General features: G+C 42.7%; 1 protein-coding gene across 3 annotated transcripts in view; it reads right to left on the reverse strand.

Annotated features, from left to right (window-relative positions):
• Window positions 1–14,443, reverse strand: part of SNAPC3 (small nuclear RNA activating complex polypeptide 3) — a 40,268-nt gene that overhangs the window by 9,999 nt on the left and 15,826 nt on the right. For all 3 annotated transcript variants that reach the window (XR_004646112.1, XR_004646113.1, XM_034773447.1), the window contains exons 2-8: window positions 13,709–13,786; window positions 10,550–10,634; window positions 8,779–8,883; window positions 7,880–8,029; window positions 4,453–4,535; window positions 2,842–3,006; window positions 1,968–2,075 (exon numbers count right to left, since the gene is read on the reverse strand). Coding sequence is in view for 1 of the 3 variants with exons in the window: in XM_034773447.1 (XP_034629338.1) it covers window positions 1,968–2,075; window positions 2,842–3,006; window positions 4,453–4,535; window positions 7,880–8,029; window positions 8,779–8,883; window positions 10,550–10,634; window positions 13,709–13,786 (774 nt within the window). In the remaining 2 variants the exon portion in view is untranslated. The remainder of the gene's footprint in view (window positions 1–1,967; window positions 2,076–2,841; window positions 3,007–4,452; window positions 4,536–7,879; window positions 8,030–8,778; window positions 8,884–10,549; window positions 10,635–13,708; window positions 13,787–14,443) is intronic.

Here is a 14,443-nt window from a genome sequence, read left to right on the forward strand (position 1 = left end):
GTCATTAGAATTGAATTTTTAATCTGTTCTAAGTTCTCTTACTTACTGTTGTCTATTAGCAGACAAGTGGCAGTTTTAATTATATCTTAATTTAAGAGCTTGCATTGTTTTGATGCAGTTTGGTCACTTATGATATTTTGTTTACATGTGCATCTACACATACAATATTTTCCTTTCAAATCATAGGCTTGAATGAGGCAGGGGAGACTGGGTTAAATAGGGAGGGTGCTGATAACTTCACTTCTATTGAGAAGTGTAGAGCATCAATACAGCTGTCAAGATGAGGAATGGTAGATGTGCAGCGAAATAATTATATGGGAGAACTTAAAGATCAAGACACCCAAACCCAGTGCCCTGAGGTATTATATAAACATAGTACAAACCCAGAGTGTAGATGGACTGCACTAATGCAAGAAATGACTTGCAAAAGAGAAAGGAAAGCTGTACTGTTACCAGTCACTATTTGCTCCAGTGCAGCACGTCTACACTAGGGGGGTTGCACTAGTGAACTATAACTGCATAGCTACACTGGTGCAAATATTTGCATTGTAGACAAGGCCTTTGCTACTCATAAAAAAAAAAACAGTGACTGAAGATGCTATCCAACACAGATTAGCATGTGCAGAGACGTCCAGCCAAAGTTGCTCTGGTCAGCAATGGCTCAGCATCTCCCCATTTAATCTTAGTGCTTAATCCTGGTTTTAATTTAATGCAGTTAGAGACCATCACCTCTGGTAATGCATTCCCCACCCTGTCTTTCCCTGACATTGATCCTTTGGCTCCACCTCCCCTTATGGTCAGACTCCTCAGATGGATTATGGCCACTTCTGATGGCATCCAGGGGACTCGCTAAGAATGTGAAGATGGGCTGTCCCAACAGCATTCTGCCGGATTATTTTGAGTGATCCTATCACAATATACTGAAGATAAAGGAGCACAGTCCATGTATCAGAATGGGATAAGGGGCATGAATTACCACTTAGAGCAAGCGGCCAAAACTTGGTTTTGAAGTGACCTAGCCAAAACACTGAGGTGTCATATCTAGCCTGTGGGATTGGTTTACTTTCCTGATACAGAGATTTCTACCGTGTCTGCAGACAGGCTTTTCCTAAGACCAGATGAATAGGATATAAAGTATTGCAGGGGACAGAGGGTTCTCTCACAGTTCTCTCTAACTAGAACAAACAGCTAGCAAAGCCTGGGTGTGGATTAGCACAAATGGCCATAGATGTATTTTTCTGCTTACAGAGCCTAAAGAGACAATGGGGGGAGGGGGAGAGAGAGACAACCCATTAAACTGTTGAGGAAGAGAAGCTATATTTTTTGTCTTTTTAACCTTTAAAATGATTGTATTGAGATACTTAAAGCAGCATAGTAAAATCAGGGTGTTACCTTTACTCCTCTTCCTCTACTATCTATACTTTAATGAAGATACCGTTTTTTAACAGATACAACACATGGACTCCTGAAAAAGAGACTCTGATTTTGTCCTGTTATAATCATTGTTTCAATCTAGCATTTTGCTCTATCAGTAAAATTTACTGAGAAAATAAATGCTATAAAAACCCTAAAATAAATAGATCTGGGTTCTGTGCTCATATGCTAAGTATCAAACATAAGAGAGCTATCCAGAGGTTTGCCACCCTCAAGATTTCCACTCTCTTTTGGTTGTCCCACAAGAGATTCCCCTATCGTTCAATCGTCTGTAGGATGGGCACGACAGTGACATTCTTCAGAAAATGATACTTAACAATTGAGGATTTGTGTATAACAAAAAAGTGGGTTGTGCCTGGCTAATAATTTGAATTAGTTCTATATGGACACAAACACCTGGAGTACAAGGACAGAGGATGTTGATTAAAAAATATATATACTATATTAAAAAAAGACACCTAGAAAGATTTCTGTTAACAGAAGTCTTAGATGGATGAAGAAACCAAGCTAACCAAATAGCACTGGTCACTTACCTGGCTGTATACATTTTGCACACAAAGCATTTTCTAGTCCATAACCAATGCTTCTTGATTAGCAAGGGATACAGGGTCCTGTCCAGGCAGTCATCCTGATGAACAAGCCTGGCACAGAGAGGAACAGGATAAGGGCTTGGCTACATTGCATCATTTTATTGTGTCTGAACACCATCACGGACAGTCAGGTTAGAGGACAATGCTGACCAGGAAAAGTCACATTCAGAATTGTGGAACACTGACACAAATCTTAAGACATGAATACTAGTCGCATCACATTGCAGACTCACTAGTATGGTCAGTGGTAAAGCTGATCTCCATTAGACATGTAATGCCCTATCCTGGGAGATGTCAAGCGCCACCTAAGAGACGCTCAGTGCAAACCCTAGGTATAGCAGGCTTATGGGAACAAAAGCTTTTTGGCTTCCTCTCTAAGTGGGAGAGCTGAAGGAGTATTCCTAGCTGCCATACATTGAGCGTTCCTACTGAGGACAACAGGAATGCTCACCAACTCATGGGAGACACTGAGCATCTTGCAGGAGCAGGCTGTTAACAAAAGGCAAAGGAATGCAGGACATGGGCCAATCCAATACTAGTTTTATGGCTGTTTTATTACACGATGGTCTCTCGTTTCCCTTCTATCTATCTCCTTGCTTGCTGCAGAGGATTAGGTGCATACAGAATAAAACCTTTTTACTAAGCCAATTCTGCATAAAAATTACACTATTATACTCTAGAAATTATTCTACTTCAGCTTTCTGAAATAGTGTTGATACTGGTGTTTATCAAGCACTCTCTGAGATCAGGCTTTGTAAGAGCGAAAGCAAAGCACTTATAGTAACTGCATGAGCACTCCCAAATAGTAATAATTTACCTTATGTCTGTGATGAGAATGATATGCTCACAATCTCCTTGGTGACAGAAGAGGTATGGAAAACCAATTTTGATGGACAAGTCATTAAACGTGTAATCCTCCATTTTAGCAGTCTGAAGGTTCCCATAGCCTCGATCATGAGATTCTGACCACTCAATAATTGTTCTGAAATTTCATGGACAGACGATAATTAGGATTGCTATGTTAGAAGCTGAAAATGTATGAAAGTTATCTGTGCACCTTGTATTTTAGGTTCGTCTGAAACGCTTCATCAGGGCACGGATTACAAAAAAAGTTACCAACATTTCTTACATTAGTGTGTAGGGATTTGTTGACTAACACATTTTCAGAGAGTTATACACTGCCTTGAGGCTGCCCGGAATCCAATGCCAATCATTTTTCTAAAGAAATCCAAGTAAAGTTGAGGACTTTCCTGGACATGCATGGAAGTCATGTGTTTTGTGGCACACCAAGCCTCAATCACCTTTTGCACTTATTTCTGACCTCAGCTCACATGTATTTATTAGAACATGTTCATCGCTATGAGGTGTTCCACTACCACACGTAGCATTTACTCACACTTCTCTGAGCTAGGAAAGTATGAGCATCCTCATTTTGTGAGCAAAGAGTGAGGCACAGAAATTATGCATCTTGCCCAACACTGCACAGTAAGTCTGTGGCACAGTAAGGAACCAAATCCAGCCCTGAGGATTTCTATACTGCCCACCATAATAGCTCAGCTCCCGACAAAGGCCATACGCCCTTCATATAAATATGTATTGATGGTTTAATTCAGTCAGTTTTCAAAATTGAACCACAGTTTGAAATGGTCTCAAAGACACCTCCCATCCCAGCCACCACAGCTCGGCCCATCTCCTGTCTCAGGGATGATCACATAACTTCTCTCTGCCAACTCTGGGAAGTACTTGTGTAGAAAGTATTCAATGTATGCTCAGTAATGGGAGGAAGAGACGAGGGGTTGCTGGCTTCACAAAAATAGCACCTTTTTAATTTGTAGTCTAGCTGACAATTGCCCCCCCCCCTTTTTTTTTTTTGAGACACCCTTTAACAGTCTTTGGGCTTGTCTACATGGCACCTTAGTAGGCTCTACATGGGCATGAAATATATAGCACTCTAATTGACCCACATAGACAGTGTTGGCATAAACTAAAAGTTACCTAGTGCACACTGACTTAGTCCTGTTTGAAATGGGATTACATCAATGCACACCTTTGAGTTTTCACTGGCAGGGTCTACGTGGGGCAGGTAGAGCGCTCTACAATTCACACCCCTGTAGAGCACACAATGACACTGTGTAGACAAGCCCTTTGTAAATAGTCAGGGCATTTTAAAGTCTAGTCCAGGCAAAACTGCAGCTGCCAATCTTTTTCCCGTCATAGAACCCATTCCCAAGAAATAAATGGACCCAGCTCATACAGAGGAAGCAGTTTTAGATCTTCAGGAAGATCAGTTCAATGCTGGGGATGGTTATGGAAGGGGAGGGAAATTAGGGGGTTTTCTCGAAACATCACACATCAGCAGCAGAATCAGTCAAGTTTCTCTTCTCTTCCCTAAGGATCTCCTCCCACTGAGGGACTGTTTATACTGTACCTGCTCAGATCTCTGCACTCTGAGTGCCTTTTATCATTGTAAAAAACGCCTTCAAAATAAAAGAAAGCAGATTTGTAGAGATCCTTGGACAGACAGACAGACAGAGAGAGAGAGAGAGAGAGAGAGAGAGAGACACAACGTTAGTACTACAAACAAAAATAGATTAAACAACAGAAACCTTGCAAAATGAAGCTTATTTGTGGTGCACTTTATGTACGTATATTATATTTGGCTGTATCATTCTGTCAGTTTTTAAGCAGAGCTTCCCATTGGGGAGTTCGGCTTAAATATTGATGTCACAGTATGGCTTGTTGCAGAGTCACTGGCTACAGTGTGTGATTTCTGAAAACAATACAGAACTAAAAATTAGGGCAGAGCTACTCTGTTGACGGCCAGGGCCGGCTCCAGGCACCAGCTTCTCAAGCAGGTGCTTGGGGCGGCCGCTCCGGAGAGGGGCGGCACGTCCAGGTATTCGGCAGCACTTCGGCGGACGGTCCCTCACTCCGCCTGGGAGCAAAGGACTTCCCGGCGAATTGCCGCCACAGATCGCGATCGCGGCTTTTTGTTTTGGCTGCTTGGGGCGGCCAAAACCCTGGAGCCGGCCCTGTTAACGGCAAACTGATCATGCTGATATGTTATCTACTGTATGATCTTTCTTTTCTTATTATTTCCCCATTCTGCTATTCACAGATTTCTAAAAACTCATGAGCATCTTTTACAGAATTTAGGCACAACTTTCCAATTGCTAAAAACTAGCAAGGTCAGAGCAGGCCATGCCACAAGACCCACAGTTCCCCAGGATGACAAGTCATCAACTCTATTGCAACCCTGCACCAAAACATAAATTAAAGGTGGCCATGAGGCAATAGTGACTATGCACACCTCCATAAACAAGACAGACGTGCTGTTCTGGAAGGTCAAATCATCTCCCTTTTTAGTGCTCTGAAGAGATACAGCATCCCACAAAATGCTCTCTTAATTACACAATTTGTCACACAGAGACAGGCCATTTGTACCACACATTTTCTCACAGAGGTTAATTAATGTTTTATGCCATTCATATCAGCATTAACGGGGCTCACAGAATTCCGCATCACCAGAAATTACTGAAGCTAGCCAATGAGTATCCACTGTTTATGCAACAAGTTCTGTGACAAGGCAGTGTAGATTAACTCTTATATAGAAGAGCGAGCTCCTTTGCTAAACTCTTTCATATCAACTAGGAAGAAAAATTAAAAAAGAAGAAAAAACGATTTGGCAAAATAACCATGTGTTATTAATCTGTTAATCAGCTGCGCTCTACAATACATTGAGAGCTGTACACGTGGACAGGCTAAAATTAGCAGCAAGTAGTATTTATATGAATAGAAAATACAATCATATCAAAGTTTTTTTTTTATTATGGGTTTGGGAACTTAAAACAATAGAAAGTAGACAAAAGGAAATAGATTAACCTCACAAATATATAGCTTAAAGTCAAGGAAGAGCCTGCACAAGGGCTCTCTCTCTATAGAGACGTTTATTTATATATATATATATATATATATATATATATATATACACACATATACACACACACACACACCTACCTCTACCCTGATACAATGCGACCCTATATAATGTGGGTTCGCATACAACACGTTAAAGCAGCGTGTTAAGGGTGCCAGGCCAGGCCATGGCCGAGGGGTTGGATAAGGGGCAGAGGGTCTCGGGGGCAGTCAGGGGCTTCCCCCCCCCCCGCACCAGGGTATGGGAGACAGGAGCTGTGGGGGTGCACTTTTGGAGGCCCTGCAGTCCCAGAGTGGCCCTGGGGATTAGCTGGGGGCCGGGAGCAGCCCACTCTGCTTCCCTCGCCCCGGCCCCAGCCGTGTCGCTCGGGGGAAGGAGCTTAGGGGAAGGGATCCCCCTCGTACTCACCGGCGGAAGCGGAGCACCCTGGCCCCAGCCCGCTCCCCTCCGCCAGCTCCCAGCCACATCGCTCCGCTTCCCACTGCTGGTGAGTGGGAGAGGCGTCCTTTCCCCAACCTCCCTGCACTCACCAGCAGCAGGAAGTGGAGCAGCCCGGCCCCAGCCAGCTCCGCGCTCCACTTCCTGCCGCAGGTGAGTGCAGGACCTTTCCCCAGCCCCACCCCCAGTGAGACGGCTGGGGCCAGAGCAAGAAATGCGGAGTGGGCTGGGGCCGCGTCACTCCGCTTCCCGCCGCAGGGGGGAAGGGGGGGGCGAGGGGGCGCATCCCTTCCCCAACCTCCCCGCACTCACCGATAGCGGGAAACTAAGCGCCGCAGCTGGGAGGTGGCGGCGGAGTGGAGCGGGCTGGGGCCGGGCTGCTCCGCTTCCCGCCGCTGCCGGTGAGTGCCTGTCAGGGGGCGGGATATGTGGATAGAGGTCAGAGCAGTCAGGGGACAGGGGGGTTGGGTAGGGGTGGGGTCCTGGGGGTGATTAGAGATGGGGGTCTCTGGAGGGGGTGGTCAGGGAACAAGGAACAGGGAGGGCCAAAGCAAGTTCGATATAACGCAGTCTCTCCTGTAACACGGTGAGATTTTTTGTCTCCCGAGGACTGCATCGTATCGGGGTAGAGGTGTATTATTAAGGAACAGCGGGAACCACTGCATAAGTAAGGCAGATGCCAATTTCCCCTTAGGAGCATCCCACAGTAAATTATAGATTACTTTTTGGAGAAGCTGGGGTTATTTTTTAAATAATCATTTAAATGGAAACAGAGAAAGGTAGTCTTTTATCCACATTCGAAACTTTAAGCACTGATCTATTCATTCTCAGATTAATACCTTTTTAATTTACAAAGGTAAAATTAAAGAAAGCAGAAGGCTGCTTTGGGATGTTAGCCGGACTCTATATGGAAATGTATTTTAAGAATGTAGCTCTTTGAATAATTTTGTTGTGGTTTAGGAATGTTTTACATATATGTTACATATGCAATTATGCATAGATAAAATATACAATAATGTATGTATACTTTGTGTGTATATGCATGTGTTAACCGTAATTTTAAGAAGTCACAATAAGTGCAAAGTGTGTGGTTTTTCCATATTTTAATTGCCAAGTAAAACAGAAGAGCTGATGTCTCACTCTGACAGGCATCTGGTGACTTCTGGCAAATAACTTTAGCTGTAATGGTTATGTTCTAGTGCTCAGAAACATGTGAGGCATTTCATAGACCCTAGTAATAGTTAAACACTCATTTTTTATCTTCTAGCCATGCATCTCAAAAAGCATTCCCCAAAGGTCAGTAAATCTATTTTAGATTACAGATGTAGCCTGGTATTAAATTTGGCCTCCCACCATGATATCTGGATACTCACAGAATTATGTAATCCAACTGCACCATTGCATTTTACTGTTGGTGGGGGAAAAAACAACCAAGCACAAACACATACACCCTCATCCCCTTTACATCAGATGATTGTACCTTGCTAATATGCTCTGGTGCTTGGTCAGGGTGGCTGCTGAACTCACCACCCATCTGAAGGTCGCTGACACAGGAAATGGAGTCTCTGAGCTCAGTGAGTTTTTGACTGCCCAACACAAGCACTGTCTGATAAGGTTTGTGATCTTTATGCTACAAAAGAAACAGTGAGCAGCCTTCAGTTAACAACAGGGCCAGAATGTCTTTACCACCAGCACTGCTTCAGAATGCCTAACTGGGGGTCATTAGCACCACAAGGCCTAACTCCTCCCCATAAAAGGCTGACATCAGCTTTCCACAGCTCCTGTAAAGCTGCCCCAAGTTTGTACAACAAAGGAACTAATTTGAAGCACAGACTCTAAGCTTTTCATGGCTGCAAGTAACTAGGGCTGCCAACCCTCCAGGATTGTCCTGGAGTCTCCAGGAATTAAACATTAATCTTTAATTAAAGATTATGCCATGTGATGAAATCTCCAGGAATTCATCCAACCAAAGTTGGCAACCCTACAAGTAATCTGAGTACAACTGTTGGCCAGACCCACAGAAAATACGTTAGTTCTAAATGCTACACATTCTGATCTGCAGTAAAACTATGAAGTTACTACTGAACCATTAAGAAAAGACTGCAACTTTTACAACTACCACCTCGAATCACAGAAAGCCAGTCTCTGGCAGCTTTTGAGTGTGATTTATGGTATGCTTATACCGGGTCTAGGACCTCCAATTTGGATAAATTGTAATAGCACCTACAGGCTAACGGATAAATAAGAACGCTCAGTCTTGTGTAGCATCTTGCTCCTTGTATGATCCCACTGATTTCAGTGAGACTACTTGTGGAGTGAGACACTATTCAAGGTGGGAAAATGTATCAGACTCTGACCCAGAGAATTTTTAATACCAACCTTCTGAAATATGACAGGATAAAAGATGTTCAGAGTTAGGAAAAGTTCTCCTTCCTCAATTAGATTTGCTGGATCTTTTGGCTTCTTTCCAATTGCATGAGACTCCTAGGAAGATAAAATGTTAATACATATGTCCGAGTACATTCTACTGCAAATTGTTCAATGGTCCAGAAACTAAACATGGGAAAAGTGTGCGAAAACAAGAGACTCTTGCTAATGATGTACATGATTTGAGGCCTCTTTACTCAATCCAAATGTCAAGCAAATCCAAACCAAGAATCCAGCCCCACCATGCCTCTTATCCTCAGGCACTACCTCCTATAGTACAAACTATCATGTTCTGGATATGAGCTGAAAGCATTTTTGTTATGCTCTTTCCTTAAGATGAAACCCCAGCTGTCAAACAGAATAAGGGAGTAATTTCTCCCTTCTCTAACAACCAGTCTCCCCAAACAGTTGGGGAGCGTTGCCCCAAATGAAAACAAACTTCTGGCTGAAAAAGGATTTCACTGCAATCTGGCCACCACAAAGTGCTCTTTAGCTTTAATAGCAGAGATGCTTTCTGCTGCTGTAGCCCTGTGCAGAGATAACTACTAGTCCTTGAAGTACAAGCTAATTGGACTCTATCACTGGAGTCTCTTTTGCTAATGTAAACAAAACTCAGACTGTCTAGTATGTTTTACTTTCAATAATAAATTCCATTGGAACTATTGACATTGCCGTATTAGAGCATCAATTGCCGTACACGTGCCTTCTTTTTAAAGAGCTTGGCTCGCAAGACTGCTGAGTAGCTCCTACTGTTTTCTAGAAAATATCTGTGCCAACTCATTACCCGCAATTTGTTTTTGATTTGTTTCTTATGTATACTACACAATGTTAACATACACACACACACACGACAAAGGTAAGAGAAGGCAGCAGTGTTAAGTGCATGTAAGTGCAGGAGGGCCACACAGGGCAATTCCTAACTCTCATAATGTTTGGTGTTTTTCTTGTATAATTAATTGATTCCAGGAGCTGGAAATTTAGGAAAATGTCACCTTTCATTAAAAAAAAAATAAAAATAAAAAAGTCTCTGTCCATTTTGGTTGTGGATATTTTTGTTTTAAATTAAAGAGGAGGTCGTGACACCATCCCATGACTCCTGAGCTCTAGGCATTGCCTATAGTGCAGGGGTTCTAAAACTTTTGTACTGGTGACCCCTTTCACATAGCAAGCTTCTGAGTGCAACCCCCCCCCCAATAAATTAAAAACACTTTTTATATATTTAACACCATTATAAATGCTGGATGGAGGCAAAGCGGGGTTTGGGGTGGAGGCTGACAGCTCGCGACCCCCTGAGGGGTGCTGACCCCCAGTTTGAGAACCCCTGCTATACGGCCTATGCCTTAATCGTATTATATGTCTGTACAGCACCCAGCACATTGGGGCTCCCATATAAAACAGAAACCATGTTGTTATCATCATCAATAATATTCTGATAATGCTTAGAAGCCTCAGCCAAGATTAGAATCCCATTGTGTTAGGGACTCTACAAAACACAGTGAGAGACTGTCCCTGCCCCAAAAGCGTTGCAGTGTGGGCTACCCACTTATAGGAGCATATGTCATCTTAGTCATTGTTTGCAAACTCATAGTACAACAGTGTGAATGATATAGTTGGCTTCACCAGCAAATCAAAGACACAAAGCAAAGGAAGTCCTTGAGAGCTGTTTTCTTGACAGGATTCAATTGTCTTAAGAGTCTGGGAGGAGAAGAGGGGGAAATCTTACCATCTCATAAGTAAATGTTTCTTGTCTGCAAGTGCGATCTACAATTATGGTTTCTTCTCGCCTCTCCAGGGCCTTCTTTCTAATTCTTGATAGGGTAGAGGGCAACAAGAGAGAGAGACAAGGCAAAATGGCATTATAAAGCGTGCTGTTTAGTGTAATTAGGTACATTTTAAAACGACATGGGAACTGCAATGCTGGTTTAAAATGGAAAAGACTAAACACTTCCAGAGAGATGAGGCTTGGTCAACTGGTTAATTGACCAGTTGAATAACATCAACTGACCAGTCAGTTGACCACCTGTTATTTGACTATGGTCCAATATTGTCAAATATTCCAGAAATAATGTTCTGATGTAGGCAGCAGCCTATCTTTTTGATTACATCATGGTGTAGTAAAGCCTACATAAATGTCTTGATTATTAACTTTACTTTATGTTAATGCCACCTGTTTAGAAAAACTATTTGAACTAATTGAAAGTTGAGCATCTAGATTGGCTGAAATCTTTTAGAACAAACATTGTATGTATGTATGTATGTATGTATGTATGTATATCTTTATATATCAAACCATCAATGTACTTGGCAGTTCACAAAGAACATTAAATAGGTTAAGATCCAGGATGAAATCCAGGAAGGGACGTAGGCATTGCAATGCTGAGGATTACAGTACCTAACTTTCAAACACCTGGAAAATCAAAAGACCAACACTGTGGTCCACAAGGTCAAGTTAAATACCTAGGCTCCCTATACAATAAAAGGGAAGAGAGAGGTGCCTATCATTGCGATCCACAAAAGCCAGCATGCTAGGCAGGGAGCCACCGAAGCTAGCTGAAGAGCAATGCTGACAACAGGTGTACGTGCTAGGCTGCAAGGAGATACCTGCCTCTCCTAATCATCCACGAATGGGAACCTGCTGCATCGACTCGGTGACTTAGATACCTAACACATTTCCTGAACCAGTGAATTAGTTAGGGAGCTGCCTCGTTCCACGCAAAACAGCTAGAGAAAGAAGAGGTCATGCCCACCCTATAACGTTTAGCCCAGTGGTTAGAGCATTCACTTGGGATGTAAGAGACCCAGATTCAATTTCCCCCGCTCTGCCAGAGGGAGAGAAAGGATTTGAATAGGGGTCTCACATCTCTTAAGATGCTTTAACCACGGGCTATAGAATATTCTGATGTTGAAGCACTCTTAGTCTCCCCTGTTGAAACTGTTCCACTGTGGATAAATAATGAAAGAATGACTGGAGCAGGGGGACTGGATGTCAGGTCTCTCACCTCCCAGTGGGTGCCCTAACCATTGGGCTACAGAGTCATTCTCTCTCTCATAGTTATAGAAATCCAAACCACTTCTGTTCAGTCTCATTTAAACAAGAATATAAAGTGAAGGTGGAAGTAGAAAATGATGGAATCTGGTATTTTCTTTGATGCAATCCTATTTATTTCCAAGGAATGTACAAAGTCGTGTGTCTGAAATCAGAAGGAACCAAGAACGAATGGAGCAGTTTCTTAGCGTACAGCCTCAACACCTGACCCAAAAGCTGTCTCTAGCTTTTTCCAGGTCACACTATGCTTATAGGCTGCTGGTTGGCTCTCTTGTTTTTAAACCTCCGTCCACCAGGCCCACTCTCTGATCTGTGTCTTTTGCCTTCGCTCACACACCCCTCAGCAAAACCCCTCTGTCCACTCAGTCCAAAGCTTCTGGGTGGGTTCACAACCCCCTTTTGTTTTACCTGGTGGATTTCTGATTAACTCAGGCTCTCAGTTATGTTAATTGAAGGATGCATTCACATTCAATCTCAAAGAGGTATTAACAACCCATAACAAGGTTTCACCCAGCTCATAACAATATTAAATATATGTGTTCACATAGTTAATATTAACACACATTAATTTTCATTATATGTACATGTCTATTTACCTGCAGGCTTTTCCAGATGTATTATTTTCAGTAGCAAGACCCCCGCAACACTAATTCTAACTATAAGCCACAGATTGCATTTTCTTTGTTCTAGACAGGCAAAAAGAATGTCAAGTACCATCAATGAATCAAGGCTTGTGTTGGCCAAGTGTAGGATAATTTAATCAAGGTTTAAAATGGACCAGAAGTGCTGGGTTTGTTACTACCACATGATGGCATTTTAGCAATTTTGGGCTCAGAGTGTTGTGATCTGCTGCCTCAGACCCACCTTGCACTCTGAGAAATTCTCTCTCCCACATTTGTGTCAGGTCCACTTTATTATTCATATTTAACTTCCTGTTTCCTAAGCATCTGATGTTCCTAAAAATCTCATGCTTCAGGGCTTCAGCTGGTCACCTGTCAGAAAGGGATTGATTACCCCTCGACCCCCACTGTAGGTGTGGTTTGTTTGTTTGTCTCTGTAGCATTAGAGATGGCCACAGTTGTCGATGGAACCCTGGACGGAATAAGCCAGTACTCTGAGGTGGTACTGAGGATTTTCTCTTCAGTGCTTGGTTGGCTGGCTCTTGCTCACACACTCAGGCTCTAACTGGTGAGACTGGCAGTGACCTTGGGGTTTTTTGCCTTCCTCTGCAGGGTGGGATGTAGATCTCTTGACAGGGTCACCTGGGAATAGCTCACTTAATTCCCTGTCACTGAAGGGTCCTCAGGCAATGTCACACCTGAGTCCCTCCTGTTCTCTGTCTATGGCACACAATAATTTAGCGTCCTGAGGCCTATAATATTTTGGTCTAATTTCAGCGGTTAGGTTTAGTATGTGGTTGCTGGGTGGTGTTGGTGGCCTGTGATTTGCAGGAAGTCAGTCTAGATAATTTGGTGGTCCTTTCTGGCCTCATACTCTAAGCATCTCTAAAAGTCAGTCCAAAAGCATCTGGTGTTAAAGCTCAGCAGCCATATCAGAATCTCGTGTACTATAACTGATAGTCTTTATTAAATGAGATCCTTCAATGCAGATGGCTTGAAAAATCTCTATTTTTTACTCCAGAATTCTTTAAAGCACATAAAGCAGTGGGTTGGTGCAACCTACGCTCCCCTAAGATGGTTTCCAGATCTTTAATGTATTACTAGAAACTGCCCAGCAGTTACACCATTGCCTGAATGACAAACACATTATGGTACTATAGCAGTTAAAGAATTTATCTTATCCAGGTTCTGATAATGGCATCAAAATCCAACATACCGAAGAGTTACTAGGCTGCTGTCTTCAGAAATAATCTCTGGATCTTCTTCTTTATCAGGGGACTTTAACATGTCAATACTGAAAATAAGAACAGCTGTTATATATTTTTTCATAATTAAAAATCAATTAAGCTATTCAACAAAATGTATACAAGCAGTCCTCGACTTTATGACATTTACGACAAACGGCACTAACGGCGTTTCTGAATTGACACCGATTCGACTTACAACAATTGGTTTTGACTTTACGATGCTCGGTCCCGCAATGGAGTGGATTGCGGTTCCGAGTTACGACGTTTCGACTTACGAAGCAATTTTAAGGAACCAATTGTGTCGTAAGTCCGAGGACTGCCTGTATAGACAAAACACCAGGAAACAGTTATTTATATTGTAAAGATCTAAATGAACAGCTAAAACAGGGTAAAAGGACGGTTTATGGTCAAGACACAGGACTGGAAGCCAAGAGATCTGGGATCTTGCTCTGCCATAGACTGTGCATGTAAACTTGGGCAAATTGTTTCATCTATGCCTCAGTTTCCCAATCTGTAAACTAAGAGATGTACTACTTACCTATTTTACAGATGTGTTGCAAAGGTAAATGTGTTACTGCTTATGAAGTTTTTTGAGCTCCTGGGAGGAAAAAGGCCACAGAAATGCAAAGGATTATTAGTTTGAGCTGCGTGAGGGCCAGGGTGGAAGTGACACTCTTGGAGAAGACCCTCCCCTTGATTCCCTG

Source organism: Trachemys scripta, chromosome 6 (assembly GCF_013100865.1).
Source record: "Trachemys scripta elegans isolate TJP31775 chromosome 6, CAS_Tse_1.0, whole genome shotgun sequence".
In the NCBI taxonomy this organism is placed as follows: Eukaryota; Metazoa; Chordata; order Testudines; family Emydidae; genus Trachemys; species Trachemys scripta.